The following is a 21466-nucleotide window of genomic DNA, read 5'->3' as shown; positions in this document are numbered from 1 at the left end:
TGTGCTGGGGAAGCGGACAATGACACATACAGAAGAGCTGGAGCAGGGGACAGTAACACATAGAGGATCTGGGGAAGGGGACAATGACACACAGAGGGGCTGGGAAAACTAAGAGACACATAAGGGGCTGGAGGGAAGCAAGAGACACAAAGGGGAAAAGTAAGAGACACACACGGAGCATGTAAGACACAAAAGGGAAAATTCATAATGTACACTTAATGGGATGTGAGACACAAAACGGGTTTAAGATACACTAAAAGGGCTAACACATTCAAAAGATAGGAAAAGACTCACAAAAGGGGTAAGAAATTCAAAAGGACGTTAAGAGACACATGTAAAGTGCATTTTTATTTAGAGGGGCGGAAAGGGGGGCAGCAAAATGCATCTTTGCCTGAGTAGTCAAAAATGCTTGCACATGCATCCACAACACACACTGCATTCACTACACACACACATTTCGTGAGTACACTATACACACACACAATGCATACACTAAACACACACTGCATACAATACACAAATACAGACACTGCATCCACTACACACAGACACTGCATCCAGGACCACCATCAGCGTGTGACAACAATGACAGTTTTCACCTGGGCCCTCCATTCTTAATGTGCACACATATATATAGTGATTATTGCTATATATATAATAATAACAAAGTATTTAACAAGGAACGGTACAATCAGATTACTCTGGTTTTCAAGTACATCCTGGAGAAGTTACCTTAGCCCAACATCCAGGGGTTGTTATTATTACCCAATTTAATGGTACTTGTGCCCTGGCAGCTGCAAACCTACCACCGGTGCAGTCAATGTTGTTGCACCAGGGCCTGCATTCTGAGAAGGCCCATTGGGTGGCTCATGCACTTAGAGCCACCCGATGGGCTATGCTTCAATGGGCCTGGTCAGTGCTGTAAATCTCTAATAGCGCGACCAGGCCCCTTTATCGACCCTGGTAGTCCTAGGAGGAAATGAGCTCACTTCTTCCAAGCTAACACCCGTCCAGGAGGAAGCACTGGGAGGGAGAGCGAAGAAGAGAAAGCAAGACCCATGTCAGTCCCAGCCAGCAGAGTCCACCATCCTGCAGCGAAAAGGCAAGAAACCGGAGGGTGGCTAAAAAAATGAGTGCGTCTGTGTATATATCTATGTGTACCTGAATGTATGTGTGTATATGTCTGTGTCAGTGTGTATGTGAATCTGTATGTATCTGTGTGTCAGTGTGTACCTGTGTGTATGTGCATCTGTGTGCGTGTCTGTCTGTATCTGTGTGTATGTGCATCTGTGTGTGTGTCTTTATGTATCTGTGTGTCAGTGTGCACATGAGTGTATTGTGTTTATCTTTCTGCATCTACTTGTCAGTGTGTGTACCAGATTGTATTGTGTGTATCTGTGTGTGTGTGTGTGTGTAGCTGTCAGTGTGTGTATATGTGTGTCTGTGTCAGTGTGCATCTGAGTGTATTGTGTATATGTGTGTATGTATGTGTGTCTGTCATTGTGTGTATCTGTGTTTCTGTCAGTGTGTGTATCTGTGTGTCTTTTTGTATTTGTGAGCACGTAAGTGTATGTGTGTATATCTGTCAGTGTGTAACTGTGTGTCTGTGTATTTGCATGTGTGTCATTGTGTGTATCTGTATCAGTGTGTGGGGCAGTGTGTCTGTCAGCATATGTATCTGTTTGTATATGTATGTCAGTTGTCACCTGAGTGTATGTGTGTGTTTCTGGGACTGTTTGTATCTTTATGTCAGTGTACACCTGAATTTTCTGCGTGTATCTATGAGTGTAACTTTGTGTGATATGTGTGTCTGTGTATTTGTATGTCAGTGTGTCTGTGAATCTGTATATGCGTGTATCAGTGCGTGTGGCAGTGTATCTATCAGTGTGTGTGTGTGTGTGTGTGTGTCTGTTTGTTTCTGTGTGTCACTGTGCACCTAAGTGTATGTGTGTGTATCTCTGTCTGTTTGTATCTGTATGTGAGTGTGTCTGTGTATCTGTGTGTGTGTGTATCAGTGTGTGGCAGTGTATCTATCAGTGTGTGTGTCTGTTTGTCTGATTGTTTCTGTGTGTCACTGAGCACCTGAGTGTATGTGTGTGTATCTTTGTCTGTTTGTATCTGTATGTCAGTGTGTCTGTGTATCTGTATGTGTGTGTGTGTGTGTGTGTGTGTGTGTGTCGGTGTGTATCTAATAGTGTGTGTGTCTGTTTGTTTCTGTGTGTCACTGTGCACCTGAGTGTATGTGTGTGTGTGTCTTTGTCTGTTTGTATCTGTATATCAGTGTGCACCTGAATGTCTTGGGCTGGCCCTGATTGTAGTGAAATTAAAATTGTTTTTTTATAACTAAAACAAAGAAATGCTGATCTGGAAATATTTCTCCAATGGAGCTACTGTCACAGATTGGCTATTTAAACCATTTAAAGTTTTGCAATATGGCTTTCAATGGACTGTAGCTCGCAGGGATATTTACTAAAGTGAGAATTGTGTGGAATTTAAAGTGACATTCACATTGAAGGCCAAAGTAGCTGAACTGAAAGCATGGCTAACTTATGGAATGTATAATTTGTATAGCCCTGTGTTTAGTGAAAAAAAAATACATGGTAACATCCCTTTAAACTATCACACCTGCAAAACTGGGTATGATAGGAATTCAGTGCTAGACTGTGAACGTACCTCAACACATGGGGTGTTTGGGTGTATGTTAAAGCTTAATGTAGTTATTCTGGTGAGTTTAGTCAGTCCCAGTTTCCTAAGGGAAAGCACTGTGATTGGCTGACATCATCATTTCTGATGAAGTCAGCCAAGGAGGCAGATCAGGGACAGAGCCAGCACCAGCAGACTGGACTCAGAAGTACAATTTCACTATATTTATGGAGGTAAGGAGGGGCAGGGGGGCTAGATGGTGGTTTTAACACTACAGGGTCAGACGTACAAGTTTGTGTTCCTGACCCTATAGTGTTTCTTTAAGGTACAACCAAGTTGCAAAATAAGTTTGGAAAAACAAATATCGGAATTGCTCTATCTCAATATTATCTTTCTTAGATTTTCCATCAGAGATATAAAGTCAAATAAACTAAACAGATGTCACTGTTTAGCAAATAAACCACTAAACTAAAAATGGCAGGTGTTTGGGACAAAAACCTGTGTGTGCAGGGGTTACCATAACATGCAACACAGATACTGACTGGCTTTAAAAGAGAATATTTCTGTACACACATGCTATAAAGGAGTTTTGTAACAAGCAGATGATATTATGAATATAAAATCTGTGAAGACACAGAAAACCAGATAAAGAGAAATCATCGAGGCATAAAAAAGCTGCATAAAATAATCATGTATGCATATAGATGACTACTGTTGCACCTAGGGGAAATCTCTTAGAAATGGAATCTGTAAACTTAGTAATTATACATAATAGCTGAACACATTGGATAATAAAAAAAAATGAGTGGAGTGCTTAGAACGGGGAGTGTCGAACATTTTTTTTCTACCTCCGTGTGTTGCTCGGATACTATTGTAAATTATCCTCTGAAATATCCCAATTCATTTACATGCATTTCATGCTGTGCTCCAACTTGTTATTTTTTATTTTTTTGTGAAATCCGCCAATTGTGACGTTAATTACAGAAAGCTTCCACTACGGCAGGGATAGCTAACCCTGTCCTCCAGGTGTTTGTGGACTACATTCCCCATGATGACTAGCCAGCTTAATTATTAAACACTGAGCAACGATGGCTTGTATTGGACGCACACATGTTTGCGGACTACATTTCCCATCATGCCCAACCACCTTTATTGTTCACCACAGAGCTGCAACGTCTCAACCTGGAACCACAGGTATCTGTGAACTACATGTCCAATCAAGCTCAGCCAGCCTTTAAGCTTCTTTCAACTGCCTGAGCTTCAAATACTCCTTTAAGAATTCCAAAGCATCATGGGACATGTAGTTCTAAAAAAAAAAAAAAACATATGTGGTTCCAAGGTTAACCCTTGTTATTCCACGGTTAGTAATAAAATAATTACATAAAATTAACTCTGAAAGTACCAGGATGTTTGAATCAACAGATGCATGTGTTTACAAAATATTTTACAGAAGTATTTATTTTTAAACATCCCCTCCACAATTATTCAATAATCCACTTTTTTATCTATGAAATATTATGACTTATTAACAAACAAGCCATTTTTTTTGCAAACCCCATTTCTCCATTTGCACCACCTTTCTCTATGAAAGTATATATTTTTTTTCCAGATGATTTTCTAAACCCTTCTTCTTCATTTTTTTTTTCCAAGCTCCGCTTTGTTACAAGGGCTTTAATGTAAGTTGTCTCATTCTGTATTAAGTGAAGGAGAAAATGTGGTAGAGGTTGTCTCTTTAAATCAGATCTGCAGTGTTGACGGACCCTCTAGCAGAGATGGTAGCAACCATTTTCACCTCTACAGCAGGGAGCTTGACCATACCGACTTACACATGCAGTAGAAATGCCTTCTCTTTTATTATGCGCTCTGCCAATCTTATTCCCATGGTTACAGTTCTTGCTTGTATGGTTTGCATCCATTCTGCAGGAGGAAAAAAAAAAGCTCGACATCCCATATTCTTTGTGCTGTAGTTTAAAACCTCATGAAAGCCTTCCCGTTGTGACTTGCATTTTCAATTTTTTTATCTATTTTTCCCCCCCTCTCTCTCTCTCCCTGATGTACAGAATACTGTAGCCGTCGCTTCCATTCACTTGCCACAGTCTGTCTTTGCACAGTCTCCTTCCTTGCAATCTGTTGATAACTCCACAAGCAATCTACAGCTTATCGTCTTTCGGAATGGGAAACTCTTTCCTAGCACTGAGAACTCATCGTATCTTGCAGATGATGGTAGACACCGTTTGGTTGCAACGCCAGCTGTGTTTTATAAAATAGGTAAGTTGCTCATTTTTCCCATTTTTCTATTTCTTTTTTTTTTTTTACTGTGAATTTAAATGCCTGACAGCTACTTTGGAATGAGAAGCATAGGGAGATGGAAGCACAGCAGCCACTTGCTTAGCAGAAGTGCCGAGACATTTATTCATTTTTGTATATTAGTATTCAGAGCTTAGTCAAGAGGCAAGTCAACAGTTAATACCTGAACAGGGATGAATCTATCAGTGGCACGAGTCATTCTTGTGAACCAAATGTAATAAATGAAATTGTTCTCGTTAGAAAATCAACTCCATTATTGTACGTTCAACAAAGGGTAGCATTCTGTACTTTTATTGTCACCATTCATACATTTACAGAGCTAGCGGTTGGCATCAGCTCAGTTTGAACACTCAATTTCTGAAATCGCAGGGAAGGAAAAAAAATATGGGAACATGATATAAAATCTTTATTGCACATCTCACATTCTTAGAAACATATTAGGCATCTATGTAAAATAGAAGTAGTGTTCAAATATATTTGGTGGACTTATTAAAGCAACAATTTATCATATCATGCCTAGCGGAATCATCAAATTTAACTGCAACACTGTAGAGCCATTTTAATTTCTTGTATTTCAATATATAAAAAAAAAAATGATTCTGGTTTCTCTCCAGAATGAAATAATCAAGTTAATTAATCAAGACAGCATCAAACTTTCTAGCATGGAATAGTAATCTTTGTTCACAGACTGTGCAACTGAGTTTTACACGATATTTGATTTTCTTAATCAGTGCATCTCATATACCAGGAGGTTACATTTAGCATTAAACAATTTTCCAGTGCATTTGATCCGATTCAATTTGAATTACTTTTTTTTTGCAGATGGGTGCAATTTGGGAAACCCCAGCAGTCCAGTGACAGTAGCCCTAAGACACTATACAAAAGGCACAGACCCTATAGCTGCTTACTGGGACTTCAACCGCTTTGGTGGATATGGGGGCTGGCATGGAGAAGGTTGCCACATCATCTCTTCTGTAGCCAATTTTACCACTTTTCAGTGTTCATACTTTGGTAACTTTGCAGTGCTAATGGTAAGTACTTTAAAATAAGACAGTGGGGAGGCAGGTGTGTGCGAAAGGGCATGTCGGTGGGGGAGATGTAATTAAATAATCGTGTAGTGAACTATATGTTAACAGCCGTACCTTGAGACTAACTTAGCTTTCAATTTGCATTTCATTTCCTTTGAAAAGTTAATAGGTGACGAGCGTTAAAGCCTTAGGGTTGCATCTGTTTAATATTTAACCCCTCTGAGAATTGTGCCACCAGATTTTTTATTGGCTTGCATTGTCCTGCCAGGCATGTATTGCTAAACCGCAGGGCCTGTCCTTAATGCGAGAAATGACTGCCATAGAGAATAGGCTGCATTCATTAAATTCGGGGAGTTAAACAACAGTATTTAAAGCTACACCCTTCATTGATCTCTTACATCAGTTCAGCCCGAGAAGGCTGTCTGCATCATTTCTGACTGACTCTGTGTTGATCATACTAATTAGTTGAAGGGGATACCGCAATGTTGAATCATTTACTAAATAATCGAACGTGTTAAAAACGGACTGTGTTGAAAGCAAATAGGGTAGCAACAGCATGATGTACAAATAGAATGCTAATGGTCTTGCTAGCCATAAAAGCTGCTGTGAGTATTTAGAAATGGTTTTTATTTAACTGTTTGGTCAAAACTGAGAGATACATACTGGATCGTATTTCTCATGGAGGTAGTTATCATTGCAGTAATTCAGTATTCTGTGAAAGTAAGTTATTTGAGTAGAGCAACAGATTTTGCATTTTTCGCCTTTTTAGTGTGATTTTATTGATGACACGTCTAAGATTTTTTTAAATACAATGTATATAGTTATTTGCACTGTAATCATTTTTAAGTCGGTCGACTGTGCATGGTAATAAGATCCAATATGAAGAACAAGACTCCTATGTGCAGTAAAAGGATTGCAGGGGATGTGCCAGTTCTATATTGTGTATGGTTTACGCCAGAGGTTTCAAGTTCTACCTCATATGCATTCAATAAAGACAAGCACAGACGACAGTGCGATTGCATGGATGTGTGCATAGAATATCCGAGCTGCTGCAGTGAGATACAGCTCAGACGTCAGCCAATCATGGGAGGGGACTGTGTTCACTGCCCAAGACAATACAAGTACACAGCCAAATTGATTCTGCATTACGAGATGTAGTTCATTTATAAAACTGGTGTATAGGTGACATTTGGAATTCTCATTCTCTCTAAACAACAATTGCAATGGAAAAAAGAAAGCCATTGTCACTTTGCGTTTGTGGATCTCTGGTTTCGCATTATATCTGCTACGTGTCTGTTCCCTAATACCCAATAAAATGTTTTGCAAAATCTTAATTCAAGGCTGCTGTACCTGCGGGTAGGCAGGGGTATTAAACTCGGCTTGCAAATGTGCTTCAATTGTGAAATGTGAATAATTGCACTAGCATGCATTGTGAGATTGTGCATGTTCGTGGTGTTTTTGATATGATATTGCTTTGTGTAATTAAAAACTTCTAGACGAATGCTGTGCACATGGCTAATTAGCATGGTGTACACTTAGCCTTTGGTTTTGGGATTGTCTACAGTCATCAAACATGGTATTACTTAAAGGGACACTCTGGGCACCATAGCAACTTAACTGAATTAAGTTGTTATGGTGCCAAAAGGCCACCATAATAGGTGCACTCTTATCTCAAGGGGTTAATCTGTTCTCAAACGGTTTAACCCCAAAGTTGGCCCTAGCGCCAATCTCAACTCCGCCAGACGGCATTCGGCCTCTGTAATTTCAGATTTAGGAAGAGTGGAGTGCCGCTTTGGATGGGCACCCCTGATTGGCTCAGAGTTGTCAGCCAATCAGTGAATCACCATTTATAAAACTGGCTTAAAAAACACTTTTAAGGCACTCTGAGCTTTCCGAAACTGGATGCCCCCTGGAGGAAGGCTCACTTATGGGTTAAACTGTTTGAGAACAGTTTAAACCCTTTAGGTAAGAGTATGCCTGGGGGTCTCCTGGCACCATAACAACTTAATTTAGATGAAGTTGTTATGGTGCCCAAACTCTCCCTTTAAAAACAAACTATATTTAAACAAGATATCAAAACGCTTCTGTTCATTGTGTAAGAGATTGCTCGATGAGAATATATGATAATGATCTGTCTATTTATCCACCTCCCCCACTGTATCCCGGTCTGCCCATCTAAGTATCACATAATGATATTCTGTGCTATCGTTTGTAGCAAAATATAATTTGCAAGTTTTAACTTTGTGTCAGTCGGTATCTCTGGTAAGAAGTCATTCAGGATTATTTGCTAAAGGGAGAATTCAAAGTGAATGACAAATTAAAGACAGAGTAGCTAAACAGAAAGAAAAGCTTACCGTTCAGCTATTTTCATCTACAATTTAAAATTCACTTGAATTTACAATGAATTCTCACTTGAGTGAATAACTTTGTTTGTGTCTGTATGTACATGTCTATTGGGCCTTTCAGTATGTATATTTATCAAGAATGTGTGTGTGTGTGTTATACTTTCTTAAAGATTGTGAATAGAGAGTTTGTCATTTTTTCTGTTTGAGGAATTTGGAATATTCCACGCACCCCTTAAACTCCTCCCTTGACATGTCTACTAAACCCGTCAAACGCTGTAACAACTGCATCTTAAGGACAGGGGTAGCAATCAGAAAAATTGCCAGAGACATCCATCACAAAGACTGTAAAAAGGTTAAGCAGCTAGAATTCATTTCAAAACGAGTCCATTGAAAAATACATCATCTTTGTTCAAAGAGTGTAGCTAGGTTTGCATAGGTACATTCAGGATTATTGGGGAGAAAAGGTTGCAGCTGCAATAAATGGGAAACATGAAGCTCACAATCTACTTATTGTATTATCTACTTAGTGATTATGTGAGGTGTGAGAGATACAGTAATATTCTATGTGCAGCCAAGACATTTGAAGAATGTAGTCAGAACCTGTGTGAACCTTTTAATGGCAAGGGCTTCAGGTCTCTCTGGTTCAAATTGTTAAACTTCTAACTGCTACAATGGCCGTTACTCAATTGACATTCTTTTTTATTTTTTTGTATTTTGTTGTTTATATATGTGTGTTTATGTCTATATGCTGTGTTTCAGCAATCACTGCTTGAGCAAAGGAAGCCATTTTTGTGTATTTTTGCCTTTACCAGTCGTCTTAGAACTCCGAAAAGTGCTTAATAGAACATATGTGAGAGAGGTATCTGCCAACATCCCTCCTACAACTGGAAACAAAGTCATATTGTTCCCTCAAGAGGTGTTTGACTTTGCTTGATTTTTAGAAATTAGGCATCAGAACTATTAAACTCCATTTCTGAAAATAAGTGACTAGCTGAGCTCTTTAAATCAAAGTTGTGTGAATGGAACTACATGCAATTAAATGCTGATGCCAGAGAAAGCCATTCAAAGAGGCCAAGGAAGGTCAAGGATCGGGTCACCAACCAGAGTATCTACTTATCAGCCACAACATTAAAACCACTGACAGGTGAAGTAAATAACATTGATTACATTGTTACAATGGCATTTGCAAAAAGTTGGGGTATATTAAGCAGCAAGTGAACATTCAGTTCTTGAATTTCATGTGTTGGGAGCAGGAAAGCAGAGTGACTTTGACAATGGCCAAATAGTGATGGCTAGACAATTAGGTTAGAGCATCTCAAAAATGACAAGTCTTTTGGGGTGTTCCCAGTATGCAGTGGTTAGTACCTACAAAAAATGGTGCAAGGAAGAACAACTGGTGACCGGCGTCAGGCCATGCGTGCCCAAGCTTGTCTGGTCCGATCAAACAGAAGAGCGACTGTAGCTCAAATTCCTGAAAAACTTAATGTTGGCCATAATGGAAAGGTGTCAGAACACACAGCGCTTCACACCCCTGTCCTCTGCTCAAAGCACCTTCAATGGGTGACGAGAGCACTGGACCATGTAGCAATGGAAGAAGGCTGTCTGTTCTAATGAATCACGTTGCGTCGTTTATCCGGAAAAGAGATGGCAGCAGGAAGCACTATGGGAAAAAGGCAGGTCGGCAGAAGCAGTGTTATGCTCTGGTCAATGTTCTGCTGGGAAATCTTGGAACCTGTCATTTATGTGGATGTTACATTGACATATACCGTTTACATACAGATTGTTACACACCACGCACACCCCTTCATGGCAGTGGTATTCCCTAATGACAGTGACTTCTGTTAGCAGGTTAATGTACTCTGTCAAACTGAAAAAAATGTTAAGGAATGTTTTGAGGAACATGACAAAAAGTTGTCTTGGCCTCTAAATTCCCCAGAACTCAATTCTATTGAGCACCTACTGGATGTGCCGGGAAAAGAAATCTGATCCATAGAGACCCCAATTTGCAACTTGCAGAACTCCGAGGAACTGCCGATAATGTCTTGGTGCCAGATACCACAGTTCATATTCAAAGGTCTTCTGGAATACATGCCTTAATGCATCAGAGCAGAAGGAGGGCCTGCATGATACTAGGCAGGTGGTTTTCATGCTGTGGCTGATCAGTGTACATTAATTGCATGCGTGTTGTGATTTACATCTTTTACATGTACTCCAGCTGTGTGTGGTAAAATTACGTCACACGCATAGCTAAAACACATCCATATAAGGTAAATACCACCATGAGTGTGATGACATGCATCATTTGACAATATCTATTTTTAAACCAGCAAGCAGGCAAATATACAAACCAAAATTAAAGAAGAAAAACTTTGAAAAGTATGTAATAAACATTTATATACTTACTATAAACCTTGTCAAATTGCAATATTTAGAACATTTCTCAGCTAGGGGAATTTCTTAAGCATCACACCCTCCCTCACATATACCCTTCTCTGTTTTAGACACTAATGACACTGGAGCCAACTCTGCATGAATGGCGCAGATCACACTTCTCTCTTCTTCACTCTTCTGCTCTCTTCTTTCCCTGTCACATGTTGCATGGTAAACATGCTGCACAAGTGCACATGTGTAAATCTATTAGGCATGCCCAATGCCTAGCAGCATTCCTAGGGATAGGGCACTGATTGGCTAGATCAGCACCCCCCTGCAATAGGTGTGGAAAGCATAAGAAAGAAGAATCAGGCAAAAAAGTCATATTAACCTGCTTTTTCAGCCCGCTAAAGCTTTTGAATGAGACAGTTGTCTTAAAGTTGTGCATGTCCTTTTAAGTGGCAATGCACAGGTGTGGCTACCAGGCCAGTGTTTGTTTTTTATGTTTGATGACTGCCAGTCCATTGCTGCAACTGCACCAATGATATTTTGAGTTTACCAGTTGGCAAATAATATCCCTGTGGAATTTTGAAAACATCTCATGATCAGCACAATCAATTGGTTCATTTACTTGCAACAAACAAATTAAGCCTAATTGCAAAATAACTTTTAAACTAAATATGAAAGTTAACAGTAAATTGCCATACTTTTCTTGTTTATATGTATCTACAGCCATTAAATAGGTAATTTCTATCTCCCTCTGGCATTAATCAAGGCATGGAACATAAATAATCAAAGGTCCCTGCTCCTGCAAGCCCTGATTAACCAACTCAAAGCCCCTTGGGATCATGTGGTTCTGGAAATTGGTTGAAATTGCTTCCTGTGCCCACTATTCATATCATGCACGAAATTATTGCTTGATTAATCTTAACTTAGAATCCACAAGTGAAAGACAACTGATCAAATCAAGCCTTTTGGGTTATGACTATTGCTATTAAATAAGTTGTGTAACTCTGTGTTGACTATGGTCATAAACCGAAAACTGCAAAATGATAATTAAAATATGAAAATGTATTTAAGTCCGTCGATCGTTCATTTTCTGAGTGATCTAATTTCTACTGTAAACAAGATTCTAAAATTGGATCCAAATTAATTTACTTCTAAAAATCTTGCATCTCATTTGTCAGATGTAGTAGTAGTCGTCTTTACACGCACGATATACGAACATTAAGATGGCAGAAGGTGAATAGTTGGTTTTATCATAACTGCAGTATATAATAAATTAATTAGAATTTCCTTGTAAAATTGGAAAAACCTCCAAAAGGCTGTTATTGTGTGCACGTTGCAAAAACAGAAACAAAGAAAAGTGATACAGCAACTAAACAGAGAGAACCAACAGACATCTTGAAAGGGCACTTTGATGTAGAGCAGAGGTGAGCAACCTTCAATACTCCACATATGTTGTGGATTACATATGTGCTGATGCCTTGACAGCATTATGACTGTAAGAACATTATGGGAGAAGTAGTCCAACAACATCTAGAGAGATAAAGGTTATCTACCCCTGTTGTAGAATATGGGTAAGTACCCTTGAGGCATAAAGCTTTTTGCTGGTTCTTGTTTCAGTGTGGTCCTTGGCTCTCTTTGCACCATTTTTGTGTTTCAACTTTTTGTGTTTTTCTTAAATAAACACAATTAACTATATACCTAGTCTTTCAGAGATATTTATTTTTTGGGATAATATTCCAACAGATGTATTTTATGTTGCAGTACAGAGAGTGAGACTCTCCTCAATCCATGAACTCTGAGTGTTGCTTTCAACAAGGTGGGACATTTGCAATGTTTTGAATTTATATCCTTGGATTTTGGCCACCTTCACCTTACTTGGTACTTTATTTGTTACTTTTGTTATACCACCCAGGTATTAGTCTTTGGGACCCAAATCTATTGGGTCCTTTTCTCTATCCTCGTGTCAGTCTTGTCTAGAATCTCAAAAATGTTGAGGTAGATGATATCTGTAACAGAGCTTCATTACCTTAAAACCCAAAGTAATGTCTGAAATAATAGTAACTTTGTTAGTAATACATTTGCTTAAATAAAAAATTTGATCTTATTATATTTGACTTTGCTATTTGAAAGCTGTGTACAATAACAAGTATGTGTTTAATGGCTGGTCTACTTTCTCATTGACTGGAGAATGGTGATCATAGTTTATTTACCTCTTGAGCTATTTTGGCGGTGATGTTATTCTTTATTCTTGGTAGATATTGGGGTTTTGCACAATAAAAATCAACATCACCGTTATTTCTGCTGTAAGAATTGTGAATCTTTGCTTTGACTGGCAGTAAGAAAGATATAATCTAAAACATTTGCTCGTATGTGAAAGAAATGTGTTTTAATCGTAGGGCTTGGATTAAACAGATTTACAAAATGACCTAAGTCATGTTATCAGAATAACTCATGAACGTAAAAAAATATGTATTAATAAGGTAAACAAAATCCCATTGCAACATAAAGTAGTGAAAAAATGAGAAACAGAAAGTAATCATCTAATTCTCATTCAATTCTCACATACAGCATGCATTTATATTGGTAAATGTTTCCAAATATTCACAAAAACAACTGTAGCGTGATAAAGCAGTTTTTTGTGTTTAGATCATGAGCTCTGAAATCTCACTGCTCATTTCTCCGCCATTTAGGAATAAAATCACATTTGTTTCTGTCCATGCAGCCCTAGCCACACCTCCTCTGGCTGTGACTCACACTACCAGCAATCAGATATTAAATTACTTTAGAAGTGTTTTATATCCTACTCTGCAAATTGAAATGTAATCACACACATGAGGCTCCTTCAAGATCTACCAAGCTATTAATAGTGCAGGAGAGGAGAAGTTCTAAATGAAAAAGACTGTGCAATAAGGAAGTTTAAACATTAGATGTGTCTTTTTTATTATTATTATTATATTTATATAGCGCCATCAAATTTCGCAGGGCTTTACAATGGGTGGATGAACAGACATGTAGTTGTAACCAGACAAGTTGGACACACAGGAACAGAGGGGTTGAGGGCCCTGCTCAATGAGCTTACATGCTAGAGGGAGTGGGGTAAAATTACACAATAAGGTAAGAATAGACTAGTGACAGTTGCAGAAGAAGAAGTCAGGAGCTATTAACAGTTTAATTGATCCGCTTTTATGAAGAAGTGTGTTTTTAATGATTTTTTGAAGGAGTGGAGACATGGTGAGCATCTAACGGAGGAGGGAAGCGAGTTTCACAGGAACGGTGCAGCCCTCGAGAAATCTTGAAGGCGAGCATCAGAGGTGGGAGTAAGGACAGAAGATAGACGTAAGTCTTCAGCAGATCTAGACGGGACATACTTGTGTATAAGGGAGGATAGATTGGTGGGAGCAGCATTATGTAGCGATTTGAAAGCAAGAACCAGAATTTTAAATTGAGCTCTATATTTTATAGGAAGCCAATGTAGGGACTGACAGAAGGGTGAGGCCTGGAAGGGTGCGGGCAGACAGGAAGATTAGCCTCGCTGCCGCATTTATTATGGACTGTAACGGCGCAAGTTGGGAGCACGTAAGACCACTGAGAAGCAGATTACAGTAGTCAAGGCGAGAAAGGACAGTGGAATGGACCAACACCTTAGTCGCATCTGGGGTTAAGTAGGGGCGGATGCGCGCAATGTTTTTGAGATGGAAATGACAGGATTTGGCGATAGATTGACCATGAGTCTTGAAGGAGAGGTCGGAGTCAAAGAGAACCCCTAGGCAGCGAGCCTGCGTGGTGGAGCTGATGGTAGCACCATTGACTTGGAGGGAGACAGACACAGGAGTAACAACACTTGAGGGAGGAAAGACCAGAATTTCAGTTTTGGTCAAGTTTAGTTTAACCCCTTAAGGACCAAACTTCTGGAATAAAAGGGAATCATGACATGTCACACATGTCATGTGTCCTTAAGGGGTTAAGGAAGTGGGCAGCCATCCAGTTAGAAATAGCAGAGAGGCAGTCAGAGACACTAGTAAAGAGGGATAGGGAGAGATCAGGAGAGGACAGGTAGATTTGCGTGTCATCCGCATAGAAATGATATTGGAAGCCAAAGGAGCTAATGAGTTTAGCAAGAGAGGCAGTGTAGATGGAGAACAGGAGGGGACCAAGGACTGAACCTTGGGGACACCAACAGAGAGGAGTTGGGAGAGGAGTTACAGGAAGTGTTTACAAAGGCTGTGCAAGTCACATGCAGGGAGACTATAGTGTCCCTTTAAATAATGTATAAATGCAGTATATTTTATATAATTCTGTATGATGTCTATAACTTTAAATATGTACTACATGGGTAATCAATAAATCTTGGTTTAGTCCCTACCTGATACAGTCTGTGCTAATTCATGAAAATGTGACTTGTTAAGGATACTATTTATTCCTGCTACATATCATACTTTGCTTCTGTGTCTTTCTATACATGTGTATAGTAACAGTGTGTTTAGATATGACAGTACTAATGTGATTGTGTGACATATTATATATGGTGTAGATAGTAACAAAAGAATAAATGTTATAAAAGGCCATTTAGTTAAAAAATACGGTGAAATGCTGTTTAGAAAAATCCCAGAATGTTTATTGTGAATTAATTGAATAGGATGTTAATTTAAAAAATGCAAGATTTTTGGGAATGGGGCAAGCTTGATATTAATTTTAGTATTTAATACCCCTAAAAAAGTAATGGTACACATGTACACATTGATACGAAATAGACCTTTTTCACATGATTCCATGAGTTAATATATAATGCGTTTCTGTGTACAATGAACAAGGAATTAAGCAGCGGGTCGGTATATTGCAAATGGGTTATAGTTACATGATACGCAATTAACTTGAATTTCACCAATGCCTACTGGTGTTAAAACACATATACATAGTGTCACACAATTTGGTGTTACCGCGCTTTCAGGATATACCTTTGATATTGGCATCTACTGGTCAATGTTGTTCAGGAAGAAGCTTTTCAAATCTGAATTCATTCATAGTGTGTCCTGTGAGCAGGACACAAAGATCAATAAAACCGTAATATCAGAATTTTTTTTAGATACGACAATTTAGGTAATTTAAGGTTTCTCCAACTCTAATTTTGCAATCCACCCTCAGGACACGTTATAGTTTGGAGGATACACAATAACCATCTTTCATTCCCATGATGTTTGACAGTCTCTAGTCATTATAGTAAATAGAGTTCAACAACAAATGGAGTGCTACCTGTTGGCTACTCCTGTCATAAAATATGAGAGGGTGACTTGTTTGGCTTCAAACATCCACACATTTAAAGGGCAGAAACACATGGCGATCAGTTGCTTATTTAACCGCAGAATCCAGCTTTCCTCTCTGTTCTCGTTTTCATGGTTGTATGTATATATATATGTTTTTTTTCAGCTGTGTTTTAATCAACTTCTGAAATCCCTCGTTAGAGCTGTTATATTATCGGTGCAATTAATTGTCCCACTATGGCTGCCCTCTACTCCTGTTTGTACACTGAATCAAAGAAAATATTTCTGCTTCATAATAGCCCTAATTATCGCAAGTGTTGGATTCATCTGTTTTGCTTGGCTTGAAAAATAAACACAGTGTTTAAAGCCACAGAAGGCTGTATATGAAAGCACAGTATGTGGCTTCATAGTGAAATCATTCTAGCAGCTTTCTAGATTAAATAAATATTGAATATTCCTGTCTGTCTGTATGTTGTTCTATCTATCTACCTATCTATCATCTGTTTATTCTATCACTTTCCTGTGTATCATCTATCTGTCTGTCTATCATCTCTATGTAAATATCTATCTATCTATCTATCTATTTATCTATTCTATTACCTTCCTGTCTATCATCTATCTGTCTATCATCTCTCTGTAAATATCTATCTAGCTATCTGTCTGTCTGTCTGTCTATTCTATCACCTCCCTGTGTATCATCTGTCTGTTTGAGAAAGTTATCAATAGTCATTTTTATCAATAGTCATTTTCCCGAACACTGCTGTAAAACCCATTTTATTTATTTGTATAAAGGCGAAGATGAGACCTGTGGAGTCTACAAAATTGCACTCCTTACATAGACTGTCATGATGTGTCCTATTTTTTATCTCTCTACACAACAGATTTGTTTTGCCAGTAATTATATTACAGAACAGATCTTGTGAACACACTTCAGTATGTTAATAGTTAAGACCATTGTGTCAACCCTGAGTACCCGCTAAGCCTAAAGTCCCATAGCGCCAATCTTACTCTAACCAGTCAAATGCATTTCACTTGTCCCAAATGAACTGTTTTGGTAGAGTTCTCTAATCACAAACCAACAAAATTGATTCCTTTTGTTTGGTTGGTCTAATTTTCTGATACTGACCAGGAGCTATCCACCTATACCTCTCAGTCCCTATAACTGTAGGAAGGCTTAATGCTATTCTACTCAATAAACCCAACAAACACTTGACCCAATAGAGACATCCCACTCATAATGCAATCCCACCTCTATTCTTAGCAGCATCTTTATTTTTATTTATTTTTTAATTTTATTTTTTTTAATTCGATTTTACAGCTACCATTTATTTGTAGCTTGGCTATAATTCAGTTGCAATTCATTTAAGCTATTTTCGTTTGAGTCTCATTAAAGCAATGAATATAATCTGAAAAATATCCAGTTGGGTCAAGTAGCTTATCAGTCTGTTGTTTGTGAATACAGTGGATTTTAGAGGAATTTTCTAAAATCAAATGCTAAAATGAATTAAAGTAGCTATATTTGATATTATTAAATTCTGTGTTTAGCGAATAGATCCTTAAGTCATATTAGGTTGTAGGGGGGAGTCTAGGGTATAAAATGAAAAGCAAAGCCAGAGTGCATCAAGTTTTGCTTTGGGCTTCGAGATTTGGACATAAATAATATGGACAGGGATTAATCTGTCCAAATTGAGTGGAGAGTTTTGAGAATGAGCACGAGTACTCTAGAAAATGATATTAAAAGGAGCCTCACATAAATCTCTACTGGTATAAAAAGGCAAGTATCAAGGCTTTAAAAATTGTGAATTGAAGAATACTAAATCCTAAACGTACCAGGAAATGTATAATGAGAAAGAAGCCACAAGAAACGTGTAAAAATGGGTAAACATGTAAAATAAATATGCAGGAATATACAGGAGGAGCGCTGGCCAAATTGGGGAGAGGTATGGCATTTTATCGGAATTGCATTTTATCCTTACTTGACAATCTGTATATTCTGTATTTTCTCAGTTTACTGTTTAGTTAACAGGGCCCTACCTTTTCCCAAATTTGGGCAGCACTCCTCGTGTACATTCCTGCATATTTATTTTACATGTTTACCAATTTTTACATGTTTTGTTGTGGCTTCTTTCTCATTATATATTTCCTGGTACGTTTAGGTTCTAGTATTCTTCTAGTCACAATTTTGAGATTTGGATACTTTTGGATCACCCATAATTGTATTTATTTTATTTTTTTAAATGGGTAAGGTAGTTGGAGAATGCCATGAGAAATATGGAACGAATAAGAAAATGTAACAGGGCATAAGGGGTAAAATATAAGTAAAAATTGGATACAATTTTATAGATTTGGGGTTTTCATGAGCTGTAAGCCATAATCATCGCACTTATGACAAATCACGGCTTGAACTATCTTGCTTTGCATGTAATGCGTCTATCTCATATATTACTTTCCCCTTTTACGTTGCATTACTGAAATAAATGAACTTGTGCACGATATTCTAATTTTTAGAGTATCACCTGTATGCTGATCAATAAGTTACTAGTACACAGATAGTCTGTGCAGTAAAGCTAGTTAATTTCTATCGAGCCATCCCATTCTAGATGCTTCACACAAGGCTATAACAAAACTTAGAAATAGACAAAAGCTGCAAGTTTATTTTTTTTTAAACAACATAATTTAATGGTACCTTTTTCATTTGTATTATTCAAGGTAGGGTTCTCTATTGTGTAACGTCTATTTTAAAGCTACTTCCTGCTGCTTCGCAAGAGGACTTAAGATCCCTTCTTGAAGCCTTTACAATGATAGCAGCAAAGATCACGACAGAACCTTGTGTTTTGAAGGGATACAGTTACCTGCATTTGCAATGAAGCAAAAGTCCTAGTTGCTTTAGCTCAGTGGATTAAGATGAAGAAAGCACGCGTTTGCCAGTACAGAGTACTACTTTCATTGTGATGGATTACATTATTTATTCTCTCTAGGTAATGCTGCCTTAAATCTAGAATAGATCTTTCCTAGGAACATGAAATAATGATATCGAGGCTTTTTTATTGTACTGAAGGATGCCAAGTTTTTTTTTTGATTGCTCTCACTTAAAGTTTAGGGAGAGTGGGAAGAGAGAGGAAGCAAGTGTCTGTAACTACGTAAAATTGGAGCTTACTTTTGCAAAGAAAAATGAAAAGTGCAGATTTCAGATCCTTAGTGGAAAATCAACAGATTATTCTGAGTGGTGATCATGTCGTTGACAAAGTTGTAAAATCTGTTCTTTTGTGGGAAAACTTTCAGAATTGTAATTTTAGGAAAATATATTTTTCGTTTGGATTTTAAATATTTTAAAAATAATGGAATAATATTAGGATTGACAGTCTGTTGCTTAGACACAACCTTACATAATTTAGGTATTTAAACCACTGCATATTCTTGAGGTCACCCTAACAGTATTATTTAGGCCTCAATTCAATATTTTGGGATAAACTTTTCAAATTGTTTTTCAAACGATTAAATATCAGAAATATATCATATATAAAAAGTGGGGGGTTACAGCTTTAAAATATACAAAATAAAAATAACACATAGCATAATACTGTTTTAGTTCAAACAGGCTAGTGTCAGCTATACTCACAAGATGTCATGAGTATGTAGCGCTCACTGGAACCTCCCCTCGATGTAGGTAGGGGGGCTACTTGGTATCCAAACCTCCTGTCCACCTTCTTTCACCTTCTCCTTATCCAGTAAAAAGGGTGATTTCACTTCACTCCGACACAGGAATCACAGATTTTAAGTTATTGGTTATTGATTGATTTACTGTCATTATTGATTGCCATTATGTGTTGCAAATTACATTTTATGACAACATAACCACATCCAAGTCATATTTCTTAAAACTACAGTACTATAGAGTTGGTGTAAAATGTAAGAAACAACAAAATGTGACTTATTGTGTTATTGAATCGAAAAAAAATACAGAAATTTATGTTCAAATTTAACTGTCTGTATCTTTGAAGTTACATTTGTAAATTCTGAAAATTACAGAAAGAAATGTGTATCCCTGTTAACACTATTTTGTTTTAAAATGTCATCTAATACTAAATGTAGAAACATAAATCACCTGTAGTGAAATGTACAAAAGAACAAGTTGCATACTGTTCAAATGTAACATGCTCTATTATAAAATCGTGAATCTATTTATTTATTTATTTTATTCTGTGTTATAGCCTTTTGTCATGGCATGAGGTATTAGCAAACAATTTTTTAAAATAGATCCTGGCTTTCAAGAAAATCAGAAATATGTGACCTGTGTGGGTATGTTGATGCATGTACTGATGTCTTAAAAGGGCAAACAAATTACATTTAACACACATAAAAAAAAGGCTCAGCAGTGAAGTGGTTAACTGGATTATCAGGAGGAAGATTCTGATAAACTGGATTGAATGCTTTGGAATTTTAATTAGAATGTTATTGAATTATTGCTATTACTCAGAAAATCAATGATGCTACAGTAATTTATTGTGAGTGGTTTCCTTGGCCTGATCATATAGCCAATAGGGATCGGCTAACACAGCATGGGAACTCAATTTTGGATTCCTATCCTGGGGTTATTGTTACAAAAACTGTTACAAAAACCTTATTGCACTGTGTACCTTTAAATGCTATTTTCGCCTTTCTGACTTATGTGCAGTCGTTGGTATGGTTCAGCACGAATCCTTTGTGTAAGCGTATAGGTGGCCGCCATTTCGGGACTTTGCACGTGTTCGCGGCCATCTTACGTACGAACAGCGGTGTTTGCCAGCAATCGTCTGGAACTAAAAACGGAAACGCACCCAGGCGAACACCGCTGAGACCTCCAGGATAGCATAACTTCGTGCTGGACCTACCGAACAGCCCACCGTTCGGTAGGACGATTACTCTCCGCATGGGGAGTACAGCGACCTCCAGGATAACTATGGATGACCATGGGTTCGTGGAGTTTTCCCGTACGAACGGAGACCGACCGCAAGGCCTAAACGTGTGGAACTATTTTCGGCCAGAAAGTCTGTGCGGTCGGTCAAAACTTTGAAAACCCCTAACTCCTGAACCGTTCATCCGAACGGGTTGGTTTTCGGATATGTTGCTCCCCTGAACAAGACCTGTACAGCGGTGTAGGATTTAAAGGGGTACCCCCTGGTTTCGGGGTACATCCAGAACTTGGTTGAAAATATGTACTGTATAATTGGGTTAACTGTTTATCTGAGGGGAGGAGATGTGTGGGAGGTACCCAATATGTGATTGGTGATTTTATGCCTCCCCCTGGGAGTATCCTGTTTACATGTAACCACAATAAAAAGCAGGCTGGTCAACCCAGTCCTCAGTTCTTACTTGACCCTCAAATCGCTGCTTTGACTCGTTTTGTGGGTAGAAAAGGTATCCTAGCTATGCTATAGCTAGTGGGATGATTCCACACTTACAGGACTCGTATGGAATACTATGGAACTCGGCTCTCCCCTCTTCAGCAACTAGGAATCCAGACAAC

At 38.2% G+C, this 21466-nt stretch overlaps 1 protein-coding gene across 3 annotated transcripts in view; it reads left to right on the top strand.

Annotated features, from left to right (window-relative positions):
• The window catches only part of ADGRA1 (adhesion G protein-coupled receptor A1), a 583487-nt gene that overhangs the window by 355028 nt on the left and 206993 nt on the right, over positions 1 to 21466 (top strand). For all 3 annotated transcript variants that reach the window (XM_063435182.1, XM_063435184.1, XM_063435183.1), the window contains 2 exons: positions 4704 to 4911; positions 5773 to 5981. In XM_063435182.1, coding sequence (XP_063291252.1) covers positions 4704 to 4911; positions 5773 to 5981 — 417 coding nt within the window. The remainder of the gene's footprint in view (positions 1 to 4703; positions 4912 to 5772; positions 5982 to 21466) is intronic.

This window comes from Pelobates fuscus, chromosome 10 (genome assembly GCF_036172605.1).
Source record: "Pelobates fuscus isolate aPelFus1 chromosome 10, aPelFus1.pri, whole genome shotgun sequence".
NCBI classification, from domain to species: domain Eukaryota; kingdom Metazoa; phylum Chordata; class Amphibia; order Anura; family Pelobatidae; genus Pelobates; species Pelobates fuscus.
This window is presented reverse-complemented; position numbering and strand designations above follow the sequence as displayed.